The following is a 26,696-nucleotide window of genomic DNA, read 5'->3' on the forward strand; positions in this document are numbered from 1 at the left end:
TGGCTGCGTTGGGTCTTCGTTGATGCGCGCAGGCTTTCTCTAGTTGCGGCGAGCGGGAGCTACTCTTCATTGGGGTGCGTGGGCTTCTCATTGCTGTGGCTTCTCTTGCTGGGGACACAGGCTCTAGGCCCGCGGGCTTGGTAATTGTGGCCCACGGACTTAGTTGCTCTGCACGGGCTTAGTTACTCTGTGGCATGTGGGATCTTCCCGGACCAGGGCTTGAACCCGTGTCCCCTGCATTGGCAGGCGGATTCTTAACCACTGCGCCACCAGAGAAGCCCTGTAGATGTTTTTATTTCAGTTTCAATTTTTGATTCCTGTACTGTCCACATTATCCATGCTACAACTTCTCAGTGGAAAAACTTACCCTGAATCCTGACAAATAATTGAAAGAAGACCTTCGAAAGCAGAATTTGTTTTGAGATGGTGCTTATTTAAGATAAGAATACTGTTGTCGTTAAAGTATCTTAGTATTTATGTATACAAATTAGAAAAGAGGTTAATTTTTCTATTTCAAACAGTTTGAGAGCATCACTGTTAAAGATGCATAGAATCTCTTCCTAAAACTGAATATCTGGGGAGAGGGGGCTTCATTTTGATTTTTGATACGATACTGCTTTTTACATTATTTGTGTTATGTGGCTTAAGATAGTTTCTGGTTTTGCATCTTTATGAATATACAGTCACTTTATATAGTGTTCTCAATGTAAGGAGGCAGCTTTACTAGGCTGTTAGCAGTTGTGTCTGTTTTGTTTTATGTTTTTTTTAAAAAATAAATTTATTTATTTATTTATTTTTGGCTGTGTTGAGTCTTCGTTGCTGTGTACGGGCTTTCTCTAATTGTGGCAAGCGGGGGCTACTCTTTGTTGCAGTGTGCAGGTTCTCATTGTGGTGGCTTCTCTTGCTGTGGAGCACGGGCTCTAGGCATGCGGGCTTCAGTAGTTGCAGCACGTGGGCTCAGTAGTTGCGGCTCGCGGGCTCTAGAGTACAGGCTCAGTAGTTGTGACGCATGGGCTTAGTTACTTCGTGGCATGCGGGATCTTCCCGGATCAGGGCTCGAACCCATGTCCCCTGCATTGACAGGCGAATTCTCACCCACTGTGCCACCAGGGAAGCCCTTGTCTTATGTTTTTATCTGGAAAGATAAAAGGGGAGTTACTCTATCAGAAATCATGCTGATTCTATGTAATGGAATATATATTTTTTTAAACTTCCCTATTTTAATTAATTAATTTATTTATTGGCTGCCATGTAGCATGCAGGATCTTTAGTTCCCTGACCAGGGATCGAACCCATGCCCCCTGCAGTGGAAGCACGGAGTGTTAACCATTGGACCACCAGAGAAGTCTCTGTGATAGAATATATTTTTATATACAAGTCACTAGTACTATAAAGCAAACAAGGTATGTATTTTATTAGTGGTCTTGGTGATATTTAGAAATGATTCGATTCATCAACCAATATTTGTTAAATATTATGTGTTAGGAACTGTGAGTGAACCGAAGATGATTAACATAATCTCTGTTTTCAAAGAAGATTGTGATATAATGGGGCTGAGGAGGGTGAGTAAAACATTTATACCAGTAAGTTGTATCTTTTTTTGTTGTTGTTTTTTGGGTTTTTTTTTTTGCGTTACGTGGGTCTCTCACTGTTGTGGCCTCTCCTGTTGCGGAGCACAGGCTCCGAACGCGCAGGCTCAGCGGCCATGGCTCACGGGCCCAGCCATTCCGCGGCATGTGGGATCCTCCCAGACCGGGGCACGAACCCGTGTCCCCTGCATCGGCAGGCGAACTCTCAACCACTGCGCCACCAGAGAAGCCCCAGTTGTATCTTTTAAATTGCTTTCCTCATGGTGTGTTATTTCCCTTCTCCCTCATGTATAAGGTTAGCTCTTAATTTCTTGGGGTTAAATGTTCTCAGTCCTTTGTGTGTGTGGTTTGCTTTAAAAATCACCCTCTTACAGCAGTGTGTTTGTGTGCCACAAGTAGAAAATTCAGGTAATAATTGTTAGGTGCTAATTTTTTTGATGATTACTGCTTTGTGATTCTCTCCCACCATTAGAATTAGATTGTCACAATATCTATTTTGATATTGAACTTGTCTAACACTGTAGAATCTTATTATAATCTTTCTGTGACAGTTGCCCACACCAGCAGGAAGTAGGCACACAATACTTTTTGAAAGCCCTGCTTCATTCTAGTTTTATCTTCACGGGTTGCAATTTGTCTCTGGTCCTGGTCTCCTGTTCTTGTTTATATTTGAAAAACAAAACCAAGCAAAACTTCAGAACTCTTTAGGCCTTTTTTTTAAGTTTCTGGGTGTAGAGTAGGCAAATTTTGACAAAAACCTAAGAGAGTGGTTTTAAAAACCCGTGACTGATTGTCATGGATTTTTTTTTTTAAACCTTGGTCCCAATTACATATTAGGGAAGTTACTACTGCTTAAAAAAATGAGTTAGCAGTAGACGCAAGGTATAATCTATTTCATATCATAACTGTCACGAAAGCAGAAACTTCTGTTATCTTAGAGTTAGCTACATTCTTATTGGTGGTCTCATGACTTTTTTTTTTAAGTCTCATCCATGTAAGAAGTAAATATTTTAACAAAAGTATAGAAACAGTCCAATTGATTTGATTTTTACTGCTGGGAGAGTGCATTATTTTTGAATCATAAGTTCAGTAATAAACATGCATAGTTGAATATTTGAACTGTAAGGCAGCTAACAATTTTTAGATTTTGAAGCTAAGCCTATTAAAAAAAAAAATAGAAAACTTGTTTAGGGACTTCCCTGGCGATTCAGTGGTTAGGACTTGGTGATTTCACTGCTGTGACCCTGGGTTCAGTCCCTGGTAGGGGACCTAAGGTCCCGCAAGCTGTGTGGTGTGGCCAAATAAAAATTAAAAAATAAAAGTAGGGACTTCCCTGGTGACGCAGTGGTTAAGAATCCGCCTGCCAATGCAGGGGACACGGGTTCGATCCCTGGTCCGGGAAGATCCCACATACTGTGGAGCAGCTAAGCCCGTGCCCCACAACTACTGAAGCCCGCGTGCCTAAAGCCGGTGCTCCGCAACAAGGGAAGCCACCGCAATGAGTAGCCTGTGCACCGCAACGAAGAGTAGCCCCCCCTCTCCGCAACGAGAGAAAGCCAGCGCTCAGCAATGAAGACGCAACGCAGCCAAAAGTAAATAGATAGAAAATCAGTAAATTTTAAAAATAAATAAATAAAAAATTCGTTTAGATTGCTGTGAGGCTATTTAAACTGCAGCTCCTTTGCTTAATAATTCCTCTTTTCCCTCCTTACATGGCATAGTTTTTACTTTCATTGATTAACCATTTCACATCATTGGGCATAACGTTAAGTCAATGCGTATGGAAAACTGTACCATTTTTTTCAAATATAAAGATACTGAAGAAATGGTGGTTGTGTGGTTTCTATAAGATGAATTAAAACAAAGGATGTTTTGTTTTTAGGGAGAACTATCAAAGGAGCAGTCTTGTGTACCTTCTTGAGTGTAAAATGTAGATATACCTTGATTTACACAAAAGATGTGTATTTGTGGGCGAAGCCAAATTATGAAGTGACTTGGGTTTTTTATTTTTTGGCTATGCCGCAGGGCATGTGGGATCCCAGTTCCCTGACCAGGGATGGAACTCGTGCTCCCTGCAGTGGAAGTTCCTCAGAGTCCTAACCACTGGACTGCCGGGGAATTCCTGGTATTGGTTATTTAAATATTACTAGCTTGTACTAATTGAGCCATAGATCTAAGCAAAGATATGGCATGCATTTGCATATCTGGTAGCTGCTGTTTTGAAAAAATAAGTAAATCATTTCTAAAGCCTTGTATCATTATTATGCATATCTGAAAGGACTCATGCTATGCTAATGATGCGTTTGTAGTTAAAGTCAGTGCTGAAGTAACTGCACTGTAGCAGAGTTTGTACTTAAAATTTTTTAATGGTTTGGACGTTATTAACAAATATGTGAGATTTTAAAATGTCCACTTAAAAAAAAAATCAAGATGTCCTTAAGATTCTATTTTAGTAAAACATTTAATTTTTAAGTGATATGGGCCTTATCCACAGGGCCTAGCAAAATGTCTTTTGCTTAATAAATTCTGACTGTAAGTATATGTTCAAGAACGGGACTGCACTGGTGGTCCAGTGCTTAAGACTGCGCGTCCACTCCACGGGGCACAGGTTTGATCCCTGGTTAGGGAACTAAGATCCTGCATGCTGTGTGGCGCAGCCCAAAAAAAAAAAAAAGTATATGTTCAAGAAATATTAAGTGTCTCCTATGTGTTGGGTATTTTTCTAGTGGTGCTGGTATAGTAATCAAGGAGACAAAATCCTTGCCTTCTTGTGTCTTACATTCTATGAAGCAGATAGGCAATAACCTAGACACATAAATAAGCAAGATAATTTTAGACACTTTAAAAAAAAAGAATAATGGGGTATGGGTGAGAGGATGCATTTAATGCATTCAGGGAAGGCCTTTGTAATGTAAATTTGAATTGATGCCTGAAATATGAGAGCCAGCCTGAAAAAGAGCTAGGGGAGTGCTTTCCTGGCAGTGTGAACAGCAAGTGCAAAATACCCTGAATCAGAAAAATTGAAGATTTTGGAGCCTAAAGAGACAAAATGATGCTGAAATGAGGATTGAGCAAGACATACCTTGTAAGCCTCAAAAAAAAAAAAATTCAAATTTTATTCTAATTGTAAGGAAATATATATAAAGAAACTGTGGGTCTAAGCAAGGAGCAGTCTTGTTTACCCTCTCCGGGGTAAAATGTAGATGTGCCTTGATTTACACAGGAGATATATTCTTGTATATTTGTGGGCAAAACCAAATTTTAGCACCAGGTTCCCCACGAATGTGTGTGTGTGATGGGTGGCCTTTCTGGCTGCCCAGGAACAGGTTATCTGTAAATGGTTTAGCAACAAAAAATGAATTTTAAAATCAGACTTCAAATATATTACAGAAACTTCAAATATATTACAGAAACTGTTTTAAAGGAATCTGTATTAAAACCTTATCTTTTAAATATATAACCTACTTTATCTTTTGTAAAGATCTATGTGTTCAGAACTTTTATTTTGGTTACAGGAGGCTACTTGTGTAGCATGATCTAGTCTTAGGTTAAGAAGCAGGTTGGAAATTTGGAAACAGTTCTAAATATATCTGTCTAAATATATCTAAATATAACTTGGCCATTGACCTACATATTCTTTTCTTAGAAATGAGGATTATACATTCCAGGTTAACTATGAGCAATAATTAATAAAAATAATTAAAATGCTCTGAAAACCTAAATAGAATTGTTTAGATACGTTGTCAGTGTGGGTAGACCACTTTATTCTGTGTATCTTTTTAAATTACGGCTTTTATAAAGGCCTACAAATAAGCAATAAAACATTTATCAATTTCTTTTTAAAAATTGTTAGTGACTGAAAGAAACATTCTTTTAGTGGGTTTTTAAAATGGAATTGACTCTATCTTTTTAAAATAATCCTTGAAACTTTTTGAAAACATTGAGGTCTTGGCTAATTCATGGTTGAATATTTTATGCTGTGGCTAAAATTGACCAGCAGCACCCGTAGTGCCACTTGGAGGCACTGGTTTTCTGATGCTGAGAAGTAAAGGCCAGGGTAATGCAGATTGCGCTCATGTTACCTTTTCCATGAAGTCTACAAGGAGAGCCGCCAACTACAGGGTTTTCTATATGTTGTGACCCTAGTTCCTGTGAAGCTGTTTATTCAGGAGATGACTAAAACGTGTGTGTGATCATACGCATTTTTTAAAAAGCAAAAATGAGATTTAATAGGTTAATTTAACTGTGGTAACTCCAGTGTGCATCTGGCCTAGCTGAATCTAGGAGTTCATTTGATATAATCTGAGCACTATTTTTCTTTCTTGTATACTGGCTCTTTATTGCTTTTACTTGTGGGCTTAATTTCCAGCCAGGCTTTCCTCTCATGAGGACAGAGTTGGCCCCCCCAGCAGCTCCAAGCCAACAAGTTTCCTCAGCATTAAAAAAAACCTAATAGACTTTATTTTTTAGATCAGTTTTAGGTTTGCAGAAAAATTTAACAAAGTACAGAGAGTTACTTTAACCCTCCTCCCCAGTTTCTCCTGTTATTAACATCTTGCATTAGTTTGGTACATTTGTTACAATTGATGAGCTAATATTGATACATTGTTAAAGTTCAAGTTTATATTAGGGGTCACTCTTTGTGTTGAAAAAGAGATACTCTGTTGAATAGCCTGAAATAACAGTTCTGTGGGTTTTGACCAATGCCTATCCATCATTATAGTATCTAACAATAGTTTCACTTCCCTGAAGATCTCATCTTGTTAATTCCTCCCTCTTCTCCACCACCCTCTGGCAACTTCTGATTTTTTTTTTTTAACAGACTATTCAGTTATTTATTTTAATTGACTTAATTTTTTAAGAGCAGTTTTAGGTTTACAGCAAAATTGAATGTAAATTCAGAGATTTCCCATGTACTCCTTGCCCCATACATGCATAGTCTCCTCTATTATCAACGGTCTTCCCCCCCCCCCCGGCCCCCCCAGTGGTACATTTGTTACAACTGAGGAACCTACATTAACACGTTATCACCCAGAGTCCATAGTTGACTTTAGGGGTCACTCTTGGTGGTTTATGGATTTGGATAAATTTATAATGACATGTTTCCACAATTACAGTTTCACTGCCCTGAAAATCTTCTGTGCTCTGCCTATCCATCTCTCCCTACCGCAAATCCCTGGCAACCACGGGTGGTTTTACTATCTCTCCATAGTTTTGCCCTTTCCAGAATGTCATACAGTTGGGCCCATACAGATGGGCTTCTTTCACTTAGTAATATGCATTTAAGTTTCTCCAGTGTCTTTTCATGGCTTGAGAGGTCATTTATTTTTAGTGCTGAATAATATTCCATTGTCCCTATGTAACAATTTATTCATTCACCTACTAAAGCAGCCGTCTCCAGCCTTTTTGGCACCAGGGACTGGTTGGTGGAAGACAGTTTTTCCACTGATGGGGTTGGGGGGAGATGGTTCAGTAATGTGAGCGATGGGGAGCGGCAGATGAAGCTTTGCTCGCCCACCTGCCGCTCACCGCCTGCTGTGTGGCCCAGTTCCTAACAGGCCACGGACCAGTACTGGGGGTTGGGGACCCCCGTACTAAAGGATGTCTTCTTGGTTGCTTCCAGTTTTTGGCAGTATATTCTTAAGCATTTTTGGCTGAAAATCAGTGTTAAAAGTAGAATTATAGCAGAAGCATACTTTTTTTTGATTATTACTATCACCAATAGTAAATATTTATTGAACACATTATTTTAAGGTATGATGCTAAGTGGGTTATACTTTGGAGTGATGAGTAGGGAAGAACTTGGACTCTGGAGTTGCTTTAGTTAAAATTCTGACTCCAGTATTGGCTCTGTGAGTTTGTGCAAATTGCCTAACTTTGTACCTGTCTTAAAAATGGGTTAATAGTACAGTTGATCCTTGAACAACATGAGTTTGGACTGTGTGGGTCCACTTATGGGTATTTTTTTTTCCAGTAGTAAATATTACAGTACTACTTGAGCCAAGGATACGGAGATCCCGAGGATATGGAAGAAAGGAGTATAGGGAAGGCTGACTATATTATACTGGATTTTTGACTGTGAGTAGGGTTGGGGTTGGGGGTGGGTTATGCATTTAAATGCTTAGCTGATTTTCTAGAGAGTAGAGAGTGCTTGATTTTAATAGTTACTGAGCATATATGCACACATCCACCACCCTACCCCCCACAGATAGATTGTATCCTTGGCCATCAAACAATCGATCCAGTCATGCCAAAGGCTGAATTATTTGCAGTTATTTTTACAAGAATGTAAGATTAGTACTAAAATACTACTTAAACAACTGTTCTGCTTTCCTGCACCCATACAGGGTATATATATTGAGAGGTGTCTGAGCTGTGTAGTGCTTTAGAGTTTTTAAAGCATTCTGTAAACATTGTCATGTGTACATGTTTGTTGCCCTTAATAACCATTAGAGTCTGTATCCTTACTCCCTACTTCTTCTTATCTTTTTTTTCTTTTAAGGCTTGTATATTAGGAACTAAAGAAAAAAGATACTCATCCTTATTTATATAGTTAATGGTAGACCTAAGATTAGAATTCAGGTTTCTTAAATTATTTTTTTTCTCTACTTTGCTGCCTTTATTTTTCATCTGTCATTACTTTTAAGTATGATGAGAGTCAGCTGCAGAGAAATAGAAGAAAATGGTACTGATTCTCAAAGATTTGAAATTTTCCAGTTCATGATTTTATTTCATGTTTTCTTAGGAATGCCAAGGATATTTTAGTATTATTGGCAGGAGAATCCATCCGCACCTCTCCCAAGCAGTAGATCTAAATATTAAATATCTTAGAGCTTCCTCAACATTTCTTTACATGTCTCAAAGGTACTTTAAAAAAAAATTGAAGTATAGTTGATTTACAATGTCTTGTTAGTTTCAGGTGTACAGCACAGTGATTCAGTTATATATATGTGTGTGTGTGTATACATATATATATATATGTATACACACACACACATACACACACACACATATCTATACTTTTTCAGATTCTTTTCCCTTATGTGTTATTACAAAATATTGAGTATAGTTCCCTGTGCTCTACAGCAGGTTCTTGTTGGTTATCTACTTTATATATAGTAGTGTGTATATGTTAATCCCATCCTCCTAATTTATCCCTTCCCTCACCTTCCCTGTTGGTAACCATAAGTTTGTTTTCTGTGTCTGTGGCTCTATTTCTGTTTAGTAAATAAGTTTATTTGTATGGTTTTTTTTTCAGATTTCACATATAAGTGATACCGTATGATATTTATCTTTGGTTTACTTCACTTAGTATGATAATCTCTAGGTCCATCCATGTTGCTGCAAATGGCATTATTTCATTCTTTTTATGGCTGAGTAATATTCCATTGTGTGTGTGTGTGTGTGTGTGCGCGCGCGCGTGTGCGTGTGTACCATGTTTTCTTTATCCATTCATCTGTCAATGGACATTTAGGTTTCTTTCATGTCTTGGCTATTGTAAATAGTGCTGCAGTGAACGTTGGGGTGCATGTATCTTTTCGAATTAGTTTTCTCCAGATATGTGCCCAGGAGTGGGATTACTGGATCATATGGTAACTCTCTTTTTAGTTTTTTAAAGAACCTCCATATCAAAGGAACTTTAAACTCCCTATGCCTGATACTAAAGTCTTTGATGTCCCTTTCCCCTCTCCATTCACTACACAGGTCTTTCATGTTCCCTTAGTGATTGGTTCTTCCATCAGTCTAGTTGCAGAATCTAGAAACCAAGAACTTGTCGTTGATACCTGTCTTGATTTATTGATTGTGATTGTATTGGGTCTTCATTGCTGTGAGCAGGCTTTCTCTAGTTGTGGCAAGTGAGGGCTACTCTTTGTTGCGGTGCGCGGGCTTTTCATTGCAGTGGCTTCTCTTGTTGCGGAGCACAGGCTCTAGGCGTGTGGGCTTCAGTAGCTGTGGCTCGCAGGCTCTAGAGCGCAGGCTCGGTAGTTGTGGCACATGTTCTTAGTTGCTCTGCGGCATGCTCTAGGTGTGTGGGCTTCAGTAGCTGTGGCTCGCAGGCTCTAGAGCACAGGCTCAGTAGTTGTGGTGCACGGGCTTAGTTGCTCCACGGCATGTGGGATCTTCCCAGACCAGGGCTCAAACCCGTGTCCCCTGCATTAGCAGGCGGATTCTTAACCACTGTGCCACCAGGCAAGTCCCGATACCTGCCTTTTTCACCTCCCGTATTTGCTCTATGATCTCTCATATTCACCCATATCTCTCTGTTGCCACTACAGTCAGTCTAGAGTTACTGAAATTTTTAGCCTTGCCTTTGAATTGTTCAGCTGACATTTACTCTTACCTTCCTTTTCCATCCATTCTCCACTGTGCAGCCAGAGTGGTCTTTTTATATTTATTTGTTTGTTTATTTATTTGGCTGCATTGGGTCTTTGTTGCTGCTGTGGGCTTTCTCTAATTGTGGCGAGCGGGGGCTACTCTTCTTTGTGGTGTGCGGGCTTCTCATTGTGGTGACTCGTCTCGTTGCGGAGCACCGACTCTAGGTGCGCGGGCTTCAGTAGTTGCAGCACGTGGGCTTCCGTAGTTGTGGTGCACAGGCTTAGTTGCTCCTTGGCATGTGGGATCTTCCTGGACCAGGGATTTGAACCCGTGTCCCCTGCATTGGCAGGCGGATTCTTAACCCAGAATGGTCTTTTTAAAGTACAAATCAGCTTAAATCTATGTCTGCCTTCCCTATTTGAAACAGTGGGTTCCTATTTATTCCTCAGGAAGCCGTCCTAGATCTCCCAGACTATGTTACATTCCTCTTCTTTTTCTCCTTTCATGGTGCCAACATACCTTTTCTCTGCAGGACTTACCGCAGAAATAAATTTAATATTTGCGTGATTATTCACTTGTGTGATTATTTGATTGTCTCTCCCTTAGACTCGAAGTTCCATTAGGAATGTACCATATATTTCCCAGTGCCTGGCGTAGTAGCTAACACTAGGTACTCAATAAATATGTGTTGAAAGCCTGAATGAATCCTCATGACTTTGGTTGTAGAGAAGTGACTTGTTTGTTCTGTGATGGACTTGAAGTGAAGAGGAAGAAGAGAGAATAAAAATATTAAAAAACACTATTTCTTGAAATTTGACTTTGTGCTTGTTATGTACTAGGTGCTTTAAGTGTCATTTATTTCATCCTACCAAGAACTGAAGTTTTACAGACAAGGAAAACCAATGTTAGAGAACATCAGTTTGCCAGTGGACACAGCATTTCCCTTTTCTCACCTTACGACTGGTGTTTTTATGAACTTTTATTTTCATATTTGAAAGACATTGGATTACCATATCTCATGGCTGTTACCATATTGTGTTAGTGCTTAGAGTGACATTGATGAAAACTGGCAGCAGTTTTGTTTCTGTAGGATTATTGTCTTTGCCAGAATAGACCTGTCATCTAAATGTAATCAACTTTTAAAGTAACTCAAATGAAACTTTGAAGTTCCTTCTTGGGTTTTAAGTCAAGTACCTTTGACCTTTCTTGTTTCCTTTGATTTTTTTCCCTCATGTCTCTCATTATGGAATATAGGTTAAGATTTTGTAGTAGCCCTGTTACTCTTGTTTTTATTTTTTATATTTTTAATAAATTTATTTATTTATTTTTGGCTGTGTTTCGTCTTCATTGCTGTGCGTGGGCTTTATCTAGTTGCGGTGAGTGGGGGCTACTCTGTTGCAGTGCGCAGGCTTCTCATTGCGGTGGCTTCTCTCATTGCAGAGCATGGGCTCTTAGGCGCGAGGGCTTCAGTAGTTGTGGCTCGTGGGCCCTAGAGCACAGGCTCAGTAGTTGTCGCGTACGGGTTTAGTTGCTCCATGGCATGCGGGATCTTCCCAGACCAGGGCTCGAACCCGTGTCCCCTGCATTGGCAGGTGTATTCTTAACCACTGCACCACCAGGGAAACCCTCTTGTTTATATTTATTGAAATCATTCTTATCTTTCCAACCCAGTTAAATTATTATCCTCTTTGTAGACACTTTTTCTAGTTCTGATCTTATGAATGTCCAGAGTTCTTTATACTTTCCTGTAGTACTTACCTAATTCTGTCCTACTTGTACTCAGCCAGTTCATTTGTGTGAACTACTTACTGTCTTTAATTGCCCTGAAACATTTGAATAGTAGGTTTTCAACAGATCTTTATTTTTTATTACACTTGAGTTGAGTACTGTGACTTTTTCATTTTGTAGTCCCAAAGCTAGCATGTTGCCTGACACAGTAAGTACTTAATACATATTAGCTGAATTAAATAACGTCTGTCCTAGTCTTTTAAAAATGGTTTTAGGGCTTCCCTGGTGGCGCAGTGGTTGGGAGTCTGCCTGCCGGTGCAGGGGACACGGGCTCGTGCCGCGGTCCGGGAAGATCCCACATGCCGCAGAGCGGCTGGGCCCGTGAGCCATGGCCGCTGAGCCTGCGCGTCCGGAGCCTTGCTCCGCAACGGGAGAGGCCACAACAGTGAGAGGCCCGCGTACTGCAAAAACAAAACAAAACAAAACAAAAACCCCCAAAACTTAGAGGAGAGTGTGACTGCTTTGAATTAAAGAGCAGAGAACCCAGTACCCAAATTTGTTTTTTAGTGGTCTGATGCCTATGTACTAGTTTTGAAAATTTGTGAGTATAGATTTTTTTGGGGGGAAGAGAAGTGACTAAAAAATTTAAACATTGAAATTAAGAGCAGACTCACATGAAGATTGATCTTTATTGTGTTTCTTGTAGACTTTTTATGTTGGGTGGTTTTGGGTCACAGATATAGATAGCTTTTTAGTATCAATTTTAAATAAAATGAATGGCTGCAGTAGACTAAATCTTGGAAAAAAACATGTTATAAATTCTATTTGGAACATAGTGATCTCTCAAGGGAGGTTGGTATAAGCCCTATCACTTGGTACTTGAAGCTAGATTAGATAAAACAGTAGAAGGTCACCTGTTTGGACCAATCCTGCATTGCAAGGGAATAGACAGGATCAGTTGTAAGACTTTTTGTTTTAAACTTAAATTTCTGTGACAGGGAAAATGTTATAGCCTCAAACGGGCAGAAAAGAATTCTTATTTTGTCAGTAAAACATTGACAAACTTTAAACAACCCTCTTTAAAGTTGCTTTTTTGTCTAAATAGAAAGCTGTTTGTTTTGTGCAAGAGAGCAAAGTGGGAATTCATGAATTATCTAATGCTATGGCTTGTACATGTCAGGAAGCAGTGTAAGTTAACTGGTTCATCTAGCTCATGTTTGAGGCATTACCTGCTTGTGTTTCTTACAATTCTAGGGTGGTGATATGAAATAAAGATGCAGGAGTTCGCCATTTTGTAGACTGTGGAGCAAAATCTTGTCTAGAAGCAGTTTCACTTAGTGGGATGTGCTTGTGTCAATTTGTGGTTTCAACGGAAAAAGTGCCTGTAAGTAAACTTGTAACAGCAAATGACTTGTTTGCATTTGCCGCATCAGGAAGGACAATACAGTGTCAGTTTTATTCATTCATTCATTTTTGTTGTCATTTCATGCAGTGGTGTTAAAGAATGGTTAACGATGGTTGTTCAAGGGCTTAAAATGAGAAGTGTGAACGGCAAGACTTTCTTATGTTAGGTGCTTAATGATTTTATACATAGCTATGTCAAAATCCTCAGGAGGGTTCCCTATAGTGGTCTCATCTTAGATAAGATCTCACTTATCATGGCCCTTTCTCACACCTCTAAGCATACTGGAAGTTGTTAAACATCCAAGAATATACTACAAGAAGGAAGACTTTCTTCTCTGGGTGTGTTTTATGGATGTCTTTGTGGTTTTTCTTCTTCCAAAGATAATTTCTTACTTACCAGTTTATAGACTAAAGCAGCTGGTTCACAGTTGTTTTTTTTTTAATTATAAATTTATTTATTTATTTTAGTTTTGGCTGCGTTGGGTCTTTGCTGCACACGGGCTTTCTTTAATTGCGGCGAGTGGGAGCTACTCTTCATTGCAGTGGCTTCTCTTGTTGCGGAGCACTGGCTCTAGGCGCAATGGCTTCGGTAGTTGTGGCACGTGGGCTCAGTAGCTGTGGCTCACAGGCTCTAGAGCGCAGGCTCAGTAGCTGTGGCGCATGGGCTTAGTTGCTCTGCGGCGTGTGGGATCTTTCCGGACCAGGGCTTGAACCCGTGTACCCTGCCTTGGCAGGAGGATTCTTAACCACTGCGCCACCAGGGAAGCCCCTGGTTCACAATTTTTAAAAAAGACTGTTAAAGTCTCTTCTCTGTTCACTCTGTTTTCTCCCTGGATGAGCTGATATATTCAGCTATCACCTCTGCTTATATTGATAATGTCCAAGTTTGTATTTCTGTTTTTTTTTTCTTTGAGACCGGTATTCCTATGAGCATTATCTAATTCAAATCAAAGTTGATTACTTCTCTTTTTACTCTTCCTATAGACCACATCTTAGTTGGGGGGTTACCCTGTACCCAGCTGTATATGCCAGTAACCACCCAAGGAGTGGAGTATGTGTCGTATGGGTTGAGTTTGTGAATAATGTTCAAAACTTCTATATTTTTGCTGATTTTCTGTCTAGTTTTATACATTTAGAATGAGGAATTGAAATCTGCAGCTGTTAGTGTTGAATTATCTTCTTTCTATTCTGTCAGTTTTTGCTTCATATATTTTGGACCTTTGTTAAGTGCATATATATTTATAAGTAATGTATACATTTATAATTTTTATATTTTCCTGGTGTCATTTCCTTTGTATCGTTATGAAATGTCCCTCTTTGTCTCTAGCAACATTTCTTAAAGTCAGTTTTGTCTGATGATGTTGTGTTTTAGCTTTCCTATGTTTACTCTTTGCATAGTATAGCTTTTTCCATTCTTTTCTTTCAACCTATTATATCTTTGAATCTAAGATACATCTTTTGCAAACTGCATAAAATTAGATATTTTTTATCCAGTTTGACAATCTCTGCATTTTTTTTTTTTTTTTGCGGTACGCGGGCCTCTCACTGTTGTGGCCTCTCACTGTTGTGGCCTCTCCTGTTGCGGAGCACAGGCTCTGGACGCGCAGGCTCAGCGGCCATGGCTCACGGGCCTAGCCGCTCCGCGGCATGTGGGATCTTCCCGGACCGGGGCATGAACCCGTGTCCCCTGCATCGGCAGGCGGACTCTCAACCACTGCGCCACCAGGGAAGCCCTGTAGTGGTCTTTTATTTGTTTCACTGCTATATATGCTCCTTCATTGTAGGAATTTACCACAATTTATTTTACCGTTCTGTTGTTAATAGATGTTTGGTTTTTGTTTTGTCTATCACAAAACAGTGCTCTTATGACACATATGTTTCTCTAGACAGTGTTTTTCAAGCTTCAGGTTGCCAACTATTAGTTGTGAAATCATTTTACTGAGTCATGACCAGCACCAAATTTTTTAACTATATAGAATGGAAAAGAAAATATCTGAGTGCTTTACATAAGTTTTTTGTTTCATGAATATCACAAGAAGCTCCAGACTCCTTAGTCACCCCGTTTCCTGCACTCTATTCTCCAGAAAGCACTGCACATTCCCTGTTCTGTTTCTTCCCCTCCGTCTTCAGCTTCCTTCCACTTTGTTTTATCATCAGCAAAGTCACCAATATTCTCAACCTCCTCTCTGAACTTTCCCTTTATCTTCTGATACTAATAACAGTTTGGCTTTCCCCTGAGGGCACTGCTTCACCTTGCAAGGGGTGGCTGTGCTTTGTTTTTGTTTTTTAAAAAATATATTTTATTTATTTATTTTGGCTGTGCCAGGTCTTTGTTGTGGCATGCAGGATCATTAGTTGGCGGCATGTGAGCTGGGCACGTGGACTTCTTAGTTGCGGCATGCATGTGGGGTCTAGTTCCCTGACCAGGGATTGAACCTGGGGCCCCTGCATTTGGAGCGTGGAGTCTTAACCACTGTGCCACCAGGGAAGTCCTGCCACTGACCCCTTTATATTGTGATGATTTTTGTTCCTTGCTTAGTGTCATTTTGTCCATTATTACTTTTGTCTTAATTCTTGGTCATTTCAATATACGCATAGATGCTTCCTCTGACACTGCCCACTCAGTTCCCGTAATGGTTTTGTTCTCTTCTCTACCTCAGCCACGTATTTCCATAGTCATACTCTAACCTATGTTTCTTGAACTGTCTGTTGTAAAGGGCCATTATATTTTTATTTACAATCCATCGTTGGTGGATTTTTTGGATAAAATACAGTCAAAATCAGATACTAGGAAATCGAAATGCTCTTTGGTTGTCATGACAATATCAAATTGCTGTAAATTTCTAATCAGTTACTCTTAATTTCTACACTTCCCTCACTGCAGACAGTCATTCAAGGACAGCACTTTGAGTGCTATTTTAGATCTTGTTAGCTACCAGTAACTGCAACCCTTCTGTAATCTCAATTTCATTCACAGTGCTCTTGGACTACCACCTTCTATCTTTCCAGTTCAGTGTATACCCTTACTACACTGGGATGTCCATTCTGTTGGTCCTAGCACATTTTCACTACCCCATACCTTCTTAATGTGATCATTTAAATCATATTCTTGTACACACTTGCTTTTTCTTGCTTTGTTCTAGTTGCTTGGTGAAACTACAGTTCAGGTTAAATCTAGTGTCTACCTCCTCTGCACTTGGACTTAACAGCTGAACTTGAAAGGAGGAGTCACATCCATGTATACCAGTTTCACTTTACATTCATGGCTATAGCCCTTAGAGTGGGCCCTTATTATTGTCTGGAAATCATTTACTGTACTTGCCTAGTTTCTTCACTTTCTCACTATTGTTTCACACCTGGTCCTCTGATCAGCCTCACCACCATCTTACTCATCCTCACTCTTAACTGATGACCTTGCTTTCTACTTTCTTGAGAAACTTGTAGTCAGAAGAAAACTTCCACAGATTCCCATCATGTTTATCTTTGGGCCATGCAAGATTAGAATGACACCTTTTGTTTTGATGATAATTTTTGCGTTAAGGTCTCTTTTGCCTGTTAATCATACAGATAAATCAGCTGGGGGGAGTGGTTATATAATTTTCAGTTATTTTCCTTTAAACCTTTGTATGTCCTTACGTATGGGGGATAGACATTAAACAATGACACAATTACTTAACTACAGTTATGCAAAGTGTCCTGAAGGAAAATAGGTGTGTAATATGTAGATAACAAGGATCTTATTAGTCTGTAAGGTACCCATGCTACCCCCAAGGAAGCAGTGTTTATTCTGATAACCTGCAAAGAGTAGCCAGCAAGAGGTCCGGCACAAAATGAGTGTGAAAGGCCAGAGATCTGAAAAAATTGTTTTTGTGACAGTTTTTGTAGGTAAAGAGAGCTGGGGTGTGAGTGGCCCAAGATGAAACTAGAGATGTGGACAGAGATTTTGAGCAGGGAAGAACAATCACATTTTACCTCAAGTTTCTGTTAATGGTTTCTACATAGTTTAGAAATTGAGTATTGTGAATTCTTTTTCACCCTGTTTAAGTCATTGTATTTAGCAGTTTTATTCTTTGTCAGATTTTCTGTAACGTATGTTAAACCCTTTTCCATTTTTCACAAACTCCCAAACCTGCCTTATTTTTCACCTTGTGTTATGCTTTGCTGACCAAGAAGGAGATCTGATATGATACAAACTCCCTCCAGATTTTCCCAGTAGCCTAATTTACTCTTATACTTACCACTTCCTTATCTCCTCAGAGCAGGCAGTGTACTGCTTCCTTACCATGGTTTAACTTTTCTTCCTGTCCTCAAATTCTTTTGTGTTAGTTTCTTAATTATTACAGGACTAATAAAACAGTGCATTTTCATTGTCCAGAATTGACAGCCAGGTTTTGAAAATTATTGCATATGATTCTTTTTTTCTCTTTTTCCCTGTGTTGGGTCTTCGTTGCTGTGGCAGGCTTTCTCTAGTTGTGGCTAGTGGGGGCTACTCTTCATTGCGGAGCATGGGTTCTAGTCATGCAGGCTTCAGTAGTTGTGGCAAGCGGGACCTGGAGTGTGTGGGCTTCAGCAGTTGTGGTGCGTGGGCTCAGTAGTTGTGGTGCATGGACTTTGGGGGGGCCCAGGCTTCAGTAGTTGTGCCTCGTGGGCTCTAGAGCTCAGGCTCAGTAGTTGTGGCTCACGGGCTCTAGAGAGCAGGCTCAGTAGTTGTGGCTCATGGGCTTAGTTGCTCCGCGGCCTGTGGGATCTTCCCGGACCAGGGATCGAACCCGTGTCCCCTGCATTGGCAGGCGGATTCTTAACCACTGAGCCACCAGGGAAGCTCCATGAGATTGTTTTTAACTTATAAATGTTTCCAGTGGCCATGAATGTTCTGGTTTTCATGAATGTGTTAAGGAAAATTCATCAGAATGCCTGTTTTATCAGCAGCTGAGAACAGGACCTGAAAAAAACCCCAGATATATAGAACATTTATGTTTATAGTAAGCAAAAAAGTAGGCTTGTCATGTTAGATCAATAAATAGCTCCATTTTTCAGATATCTTCTAGTTGCTGTCTACCATATAGTGAACTATCAAGTAACTTGATGCAATGAAGTGACGGAGATGTCTTATTGTGCCTCACTGACATACCATCTAGCTTAATGTTTGTGTCTGTCTGTGACTTATGGCACATGATCATTGCCTTCTTTAACATCAGTTGTTCAGGGTGAGGTATTTACTTGCTTTGCACATTGTTAGCCTCCTCTTAAAAAACCACTAGTTAATGAAGTTTGCACTGTATAGGTCACAACTCTTGTGGTTAAAGATTATGTCCTGTTTGTCTGTGATTAAGTGGAGTTGTAGCACACACAGTGGTGGAAGGATATTAGGTTCTAAAGTTAGCATAGGAGGTGGAGAATGTGTGTAGGGGGTTTTCTTTTAACCCCCTTAAGTCATTCATAGGATAGAGAGTTTTAGGTTTTTTGGGTTCACAAAGTAGTTAATCTGTATTTAGTGGCTATTGTTTATGAAACAAAACATATGTTTAAACATTAGACTCATCATATTAAGCATGATGAGAGGTTTGTGGGAACTAGGAAGAACTGAGGAAATAGCAGATTCAGGTTTTTCATCTTAATGCCCCTCTAGAGCAACTCCTGTTGAGAGGAATGACAGCTTTGATGCATGTAATTACTTTTGTTGCCCACTTGCCAAATGCACGTAATTGATGGGTTTTTTTCCCCTTTAACATAAGTGTACATTTGATGTCACTCCACTGTAACTCACTCCCTTGCTTCCTTTCTTTGAGGATTTGAATGTAAAAGTAATCATTCCAGTTCACTTGTTGTAGACCAGTTTTTTTGGAGCATTCCTTTTCATTTAAAGTTTACATACTTGCTAACTATATCAAAGCTTTGAGGATCCTTTTCTTGAACAGTTTAAATAAAGTTTTAAAGTTGAAAATCCTTGTTTGGTTGCTTGCTGGTCTTGCAAGTTCAGTAATAGAAGATTAATATTGTGCCATTTTTAGTAGCTGTGTATGCCAGTATTTTGGTCGTATTAAGTCCTCTGAATTTGACTGTTGTTCAAGCAAATAATAGATACATGTATTTTAAAGGCCTATATGATGGTAACTTTTGCTGCCCACTTAGAAAGGTAGGAATGTTGTGTTGATTAAATAATCTGCCATTTCCGTTTATTGATTTTTGTGTGTTTTTGTACAGGTTGCTTTCCCGTTGCATCTTTGACATAGTTTCCTAGACTCTGCTCCATGATTTAACTTGAAAGTCTGAAATGAAGATGGAGGAGGCAGTGGGAAAAGTTGAAGAACTCATTGAGTCTGAAGTCCCACCAAAAACATCTGAACAAGAGACAGCTAAGGAGGAAGATGGATCTGTAGAACTGGAATCTCAAGTTCCGAAAGATGGTGTGGTGGATTCTACAGTTCTTTCTTCAATGCCCTGCTTGTTGATGGAACTGAGAAGGGACTCTTCTGAGTCTCAGTTGGCATCCACGGAGAGTGACAAGCCGACAACTGGTCGAGTTTATGAGAGTGACTCCTCTAACCACTGCATGCTTTCCCCTTCCTCTAGTGGTCACCTGGCCGATTCAGATACACTGTCTTCTGCAGAGGAGAATGAACCCTCCCAGGCAGAAACAGCGGTAGAAGGAGACCCTTCCGGAGTGTCTGGTGCCACAGTTGGGCGCAAGTCTCGCCGGTCCCGATCTGAAAGTGAAACATCCACCATGGCTGCCAAGAAGAACCGGCAATCCAGTGATAAACAGAATGGCCGAGTCGCCAAGGTTAAAGGTCATCGGAGCCAAAAGCACAAGGAGAGAATCAGGCTACTGAGGCAGAAACGGGAGGCTGCTGCACGAAAGAAATATAACTTGTTGCAGGACAGTAGTACCAGTGATAGTGACCTGACTTGTGACTCAAGCACGAGCTCATCAGATGATGATGAAGAAGTTTCAGGGAGCAGCAAGACAATCACTGCAGAGATACCAGGTAGAGGATGTTTTTTAAACTGACTGTAGAGCACCTGATGGCATTTCTCAGCTCTCAGGCTCAGTTAGATGAGTGACACTTGAAAAAATCCAGGAGACCTGCAGCTCTGTGTAAATTTGAAGACTGCAGTGTATTAACAAGACATGGCCAATTAAAAAACCTGTTCTGAGGTTTCCAGTGCACTTTAGCACAACAGCCAAAAAAAATACTTAATGATAGGGACAGGATTATTTTTAAGTAATGGAATTTCTCACAAGTCTCTTTCTCTGTAACACATTACCTGAATTCCCATCATTGCCTTTCTAGCACTACTTAGATTTAATACTCACTGTTCAGCATTATTACTAAGTACGTTTTCCTCAGGAATAGGCACCTTGCTTTATTGTATAGCCACTGCACTCGAGCTTATGGTGTCTGAAATAACATGTTCTACCTTTCGTTAAAGGTTTCTAATAACTATTCCTCCTAAAACAGTAGTTTTATGTGTCCCCCCCATTCAGTGCATGTTTAACTAGTTGTCACTTGCATTGAAAGGAATGTTTTTTGCAAAATTTCCCCCTTAACGCCCCCAAGTTTAAAAAGTACAGAAAAATCTGCTGTTCCAGCTCTTATTGGTATAAGAGTCTGTAATTTATTACATGTTTGACACATCTGCTTTCTCCATGTTACTACGTCTGATACTGTGTATGTACTACGAAGGCAGTCTTGAGATTTCATAGTGGAAGAAAGGTGAGGTCTGAATGGTTCTTGGGTGAATTCTCATTGAAGAGACTCTTTCGATTAGGAACATTCTGTAAAGTACATGGCATTTAATAGATAATGACAGCATTATTTATTGCTACGTTAAAGGGGGAAGTTTTGGTTTTCAAAGTTTTATGGGTGACTTTTTTCCTCCTAGTTTTCTGAAATGTTTCTGTTTCTATACGTCAGCATATTGCTGCTATACAAAGAATATTTCAAGATAAATCATATTGGTTAATTAAACCTATAGCTAACCAAACTTACAGAATCTCAGTAATAAGAATGATTTTATAGGTGTTCAACTTAAAATAAAAGCATCATCCATATAGTATATTAAATATGAGTTTTTAACCATCGTTGGAAATGCTTACTGTTTTAATATCTATTGAATTCCTTTGGTAGTTCCTTATGTTAAAATTACCAGGGGAGGGGATTTAATTGAAGCTCATCAGATGACTGCATGAGAGAAGCAAACTTTGGGGTTGTTCTAAGGCAGGTTCTAGGTGTATTTCAGATTTACATTTAATATTTTAAAGAAAGCTATATTAACACCTATACAATTGTTTAGGCATTCTTATGTCCTGTTCTAAGCTATTAATCAGGATCATGATGGATCTCTTGATATAGTGCTTACTTAATTCCACTCACTAAATAGATTTTTATGTAACTGCCCAATACTTTGTCTTTTTATGGAAAGGGAGAAGGTGGGTGAACAAAGAGCTCTTTGAAGATAGACCCCATTGAAGAGGTGGCATGAAAAATATCTTCGTGGGCATTCTCCCTATTTGGCTTAAATAGGTTAGGTGTGCTTTGTTCATATTTTCGAAACCTCTTTGCTAATTGACTACCTTGACCAGTGTCTAAAACTTCTAAAACATCAGTCTTCTGTTTCTTGTCTATTCTGAATTGTATACTAACCAAAACACCAAATTATCTGAATCTGTAATTTAGTTTCTGTTGTGCACACCACTTAATAAGTTGGTGGATTTTGAAAACATGAAGAGTTTTCTAAGGTAATCATGGAGAATCAAATGGGAGGTAAGCTGTAGGGCCACTGTATATGACTGCCTAGGCTCTGCACCACAGAGTTACAGAAGGTGCTGTACACATAAGCAGCTGTGAATGGTCTTTCCTGGAATTATGCAAAGCAAAGGTAGAACATCCTAAGTTGAAATATTAGGAAGTTCATTTCAATTATCCACATTGTTACCCCCGAAAAATTTTGACATTTTTCATTGCTGATGTCATAATTATGTATACCTCAGTTTCTTGAATCAGATTATAACTTTGGGGCAGGGGGGATACACTCTTATAGCAAGGCAGTTGTTGAAAAGTTGTATAGATTGTGAAGATAGGATAAATTGTGAACTGACTTATAAGATGAGTGCAACACCATGGACATTCAGGTGAACTTAAACTGGATGTACCTAACAGCAAATCTCTTGGAATTTGAAATTTGAATCCAGCTGTTTATACAGAATGGAAACGAAGAGGAAAAGTTAAAAACTGAGATTCTTGCTATATGCTTTCATCAAGGTACAACTAATTTAGTAATTCAGAATTGCTGTATCTATAAACTTTTTTTGGCAGCAGCTTAAACATTGAAGGAATTATGCTAAATATTCACTTATGCCAAACAGTTGAACAATTAATGCATTTTCTTTTAAAGAGTGGAAATAATTAATGCTGCAGACTTATATAGTGCATGGTGATGATTAATAATTGAGTTTGATATTTGGACAGTAGATGTTTATGAAGTGGTTTTGTTGTTGTTGCTTTAGTTAACAGTTAACTGACAGGCAGCTTAGTATCCACACTAGATCATTCTTTCCTTGAAGTTTTTGAAACGATATTGCTCTTTTAAGAATCTGGAGGTATCATATCAAGATAATTCTGGCACTTCTTTCATTTGGGGGACTTAGAGATGAGCAAAAATAGAGTATTTTGTAGTGCATATTAATGTGAAAATACTATGTGGTAGTCTTGAGTATTCAAGGCTTTTGTTGAGTGTCTCATTTATAGGTGATATTTTTGTATTATTAATCTTTATACTTTATTATTAGAGCATTATTTCTTCGGGGGTTGGGGGGGTCAGTTTTTCTGTAAAATCACTTTGAGACTAGAGCTGTAAAGTCTGCTCTTGCAGGGATTTTTTTTTTTTTTTTGGCCATGACACACGGCTTGTGGGATCTTGGTTCCCCGACCAGGGATTGAACCTGGGCCCTCAGCAGTGAAAACTCAGAGCCTTAACAATTGGACTGCCAGGGAGTTCCCTGCAGGGAGTTTTGATTTTAGTGAATGTGAATAAGTCTGTGACATCAGACTTCAATTCAAAAATTCTCTGAACAGACCAGCTTACATGCATCATTGTAGGTGGGCAGCAGGGAAGAGTTTTTCCAGTGACCGTTGTTTTTCATAAATATTTAGTATAGAATAAACCTCAGGGTAGCTTCATCTTGTCTTGGCTATAATGACCTGCTTTTGTGTGGTTTAATAGTCCACCATGCAAGTGCCCACTCAGACTGAGGTTCCAAAAATAGTATCCACCTTGGTAGGTAAGGGTCAGTTGTCTTGGCTGTTTTGCATTTTAGAAAATCTAATCGGTCTTTGTTGGAGAATGTCAGGGAGGCTGTTGAGGACACCTGTTTAAGATCATCTGAATCCTCAATCCATGTGGCCAGGCGCAGCTCAGTCCTACTGAAGCTAGGATCTCAGCACTCACTACTCACCCCACACAATTATACAGTGAAATTCCTCATGATAAGCTATCATTTTACCTTACAGTTTTTCTGAGGTAGAGGCTTATTACGCTTGATCAATTAACTCTTACTTGGAAATGAAAAAAATTTCTTTAGTAAATTCTTTGTAGGAAATTTTGAAAATAGAAAAATGTGATGTATAAGATTAAAATCCTGCTTTTGTTAACATTTAAGTATATTGCCTTCCATAATATGTAACAAAATTTATCATACTATGTATACTTCTTTCTTTCCCTCTAACATTGCATTTTGAGCCTTTAACCAAAACACAGAAGTCTCCCTAAAACCATGTATGGATTTTGAATAATTTAGCTAACTATAAAATAACTTCCCTACTCCTGGCCCTTTGGGCTGTTTTTAGTTTTTGCTATTATGAGGAAGGGTATGAACACTTGAAGGCTCTTGACACATACTGCCAAACTACTTTTTAATACTTTATTAAGTTTATTCCATCCAGGAGCTTGAGTATTTGTTGCATTATATTCTTTCTATTGAGTGTTTATAAAAACGTTGCTGGTTTGATGGATGAACTGTATCTTTAATTTGCATTTCTTTGATTACTAATGAAGTTGAAAAATCATATTGGCCATTTGTATTCTTTTGGTAAACAGTCTATTCATGTTCTTTGCACATTTTCCTCTTGCTACACTTTTTTTTTTAAATTGATTTGTGAGGATTCTTAACCTACTGGGGATTGAATTACTTGAAAAATATTATTATTAATTTAAGCAGTAGCAACTCATGGTAGAAGATAAGACCCCCAAACCCATGTTAGGAATTCCATGACCTTTTTCCTATATTGAATATGAAGTGACTAAAAGCCCCATGTCCCCAATTTAAGCCTCTGTAATCTGATTGTATTTTGGTAGCTATTTAGGAGACTCACTAAATACATTGATAACAAGACACCGAGACTGAGTAATCAGTTGAAGACTGCCTGAAAAGTGATTAGTAAATGCAAACAAAGCAGGTAATATCTGTGCAGTTTTCAGTCTGGCTATATGTTAGAATCACTTGTTGGGGGTTGGGAGCATTTAAAACTTATGATGCCCAGACCCCACTGCAGACCAATTAAATCAGAATCTCTGGATCTGACCCAGGCATCAGCATTTTTCTCCCAGCTTTTTTGAGATACAGTTGATATATAACATTGTGTAAGTTTAAGTAAGGTATACAACGTGTTGATTTGATAAATGTATATACTGCGAAATGATTAGCACAGTAGGGTTAGTTAACACGCCTCTCACTTCACATAGTTATAATTTGTGTGTTGGGAAGTTTTAAGATCTGCTCTCTTAGCAGCTCTCAAATATACAATACAGTATTGTTAACTATAGCCACCATGCTGTATTACATCCTCAGAACTTACTCATCTTATAACTGGAAGTCTGTCCTATTTGATCACCTTCACTCATCCTTGCTGCACCCCGTACTCTCCACCAAACTACTCTGTTTTTTTGAATTTGTTTTTTTTAAGATTCCACATGCAAGTGAGATCATACAGTATTTGTCTTTCTCGGACTTATTTCACTTATCATAAAGGCACCAGCATTTTTAAGCTCCCAGGTGATGACAGTGGGCAGCCAGGCTGAGAACTGCTCAGTTAAGCAAAGTGATATGTTAAGTCTCCCATAGCTAAAAATCATTGTAAAACTGGTAGTCTGCTTCTGTTAAGTTCTGAACAGTGTCATCTAGTTTTTAAATATGTTATTAGTGATTAATAAACATAAGCACCTTTAAATTTTACTCCATTTAAGTGATTATTTTAAAAGCATGCATTGTTTAAATGTGGTTTTCTCTATGCTACAGTGTCTACATAATGTTACCTTAAATTTAGAAGCTTTGAAATCTTACTGGTGGGTATCCTTTGGCAATCTCTAATGTTAAAGCACCAAGGTATTATTTTCAGCCTGCTTTTCCTAGCTTATTTCCTAAAGTGAGTGCCTTTAAAAACTTTGTGTATGCAAAAGCATAAGCTTTGCTTTTGATGTCTTTCTCAAAGTAGGATATATTTTAGTGTTAATAAAAGGACATATGTGTGTTTAAGGTGAGAATATGGTCCCTGGTTGTTGTTTGTTTTTTTTAATGTATTTTTTAGAGCAGTTGTAGGTTCACAGCAAAATTAAGCAGAAGGTACAGAGATTTCCCACTTATTCCTGTCCTCACATGCGTACAGCCTCTTTCACTATCAACACCCCCACAGAATGGTACATTTCTTATAATTGATGAACGTAGATTGACATATTATCACTCAGAGTCCACAGTTTACATTAGGGTTCACACTTGGTGTTGTGCATTCTGTGGGTTTTGTTTGACACGTATCGTTGGGTCCTCTTTTTAAGACTTCAGAATGTCTTGTTTTCAGTATTTATTGCTGGTAGTCATCTTTATGAGGCTGCAACTTATCTCACTGTCCTTAGCATAAGTATTCTCACACCAGTTTTTTGAATTCAGCTTTTAAATACTCATTTTCCAGTGTTTGTTGAAAAATAAGCAGCGCCAGAATCTGAAACATCAAAGTAGCCATATCATTTCCTGTCCTGTACACTTCAGTTTACCCAGCACTTATAATGGGGATAAACTGTTTAAAGAAAGTTTAGTATTCTTTAAATTCCATTTAGACTTTCCGTAAGCTAAATATATTACACTTCGGGGAAAGGTATGCCCTTCTTGAGGAAGTTTACTTATAAATAAGGTGTTTTTTAAAAAAAAATTATTTATTTTTGACTGCGTTGGGTCTTCGTTGCCGCGGGCAGGCTCTCTAGTTGCGGCTAGCGGGGAGGCTACTCTTTGTTGCGGTGCGCGAGCTTCTCACTGCGGTGGCTTCTCTTGTTGCGGCGCATGGGCTCTAAGCACATGGGCTTCAGTAGTTGTGGCTCATGGGCTCTAGAGTGCGGGCTCAGTACTTGTGGCGCATGGGCTTAGTTGCTCCGTGACATGTGGGATCTTCCCGGACCAGGGCTTGAACCCACGTCCCCTGCATTGGCAGGCGGATTCGTAACCACTGTGCCACCAAGGAAGCCCTTTTTTTTTTTTAATGTGAAGAAAGGGGATGGAATGCAGTAATCAGGGGAGGAGGTTTTTGTTTGCTAGGTAGAATTGGGCTAAAAATTTGTCCCATAGCCTTTTAGGCATTGAAAAGAGGTGGCATGACATAAGCAGTTCTCATT

At 39.1% G+C, this 26,696-nt stretch overlaps 1 protein-coding gene across 3 annotated transcripts in view; it reads left to right on the top strand.

Moving 5' to 3' along the window:
* Positions 1 to 26,696, top strand: part of ARK2N (arkadia (RNF111) N-terminal like PKA signaling regulator 2N) — a 75,746-nt gene that overhangs the window by 7,056 nt on the left and 41,994 nt on the right. For all 3 annotated transcript variants that reach the window (XM_082667828.1, XM_082667827.1, XM_082667829.1), the window contains exon 2: positions 19,242 to 20,026. In XM_082667828.1, the coding sequence (XP_082523954.1) occupies positions 19,312 to 20,026 (715 nt within the window). In that variant the 5' untranslated portion in view covers positions 19,242 to 19,311. The remainder of the gene's footprint in view (positions 1 to 19,241; positions 20,027 to 26,696) is intronic.

Source organism: Grampus griseus, assembly GCF_964374135.1.
Source record: "Grampus griseus genome assembly, chromosome: 12".
Classification (NCBI taxonomy): Eukaryota; Metazoa; Chordata; class Mammalia; order Artiodactyla; family Delphinidae; genus Grampus; species Grampus griseus.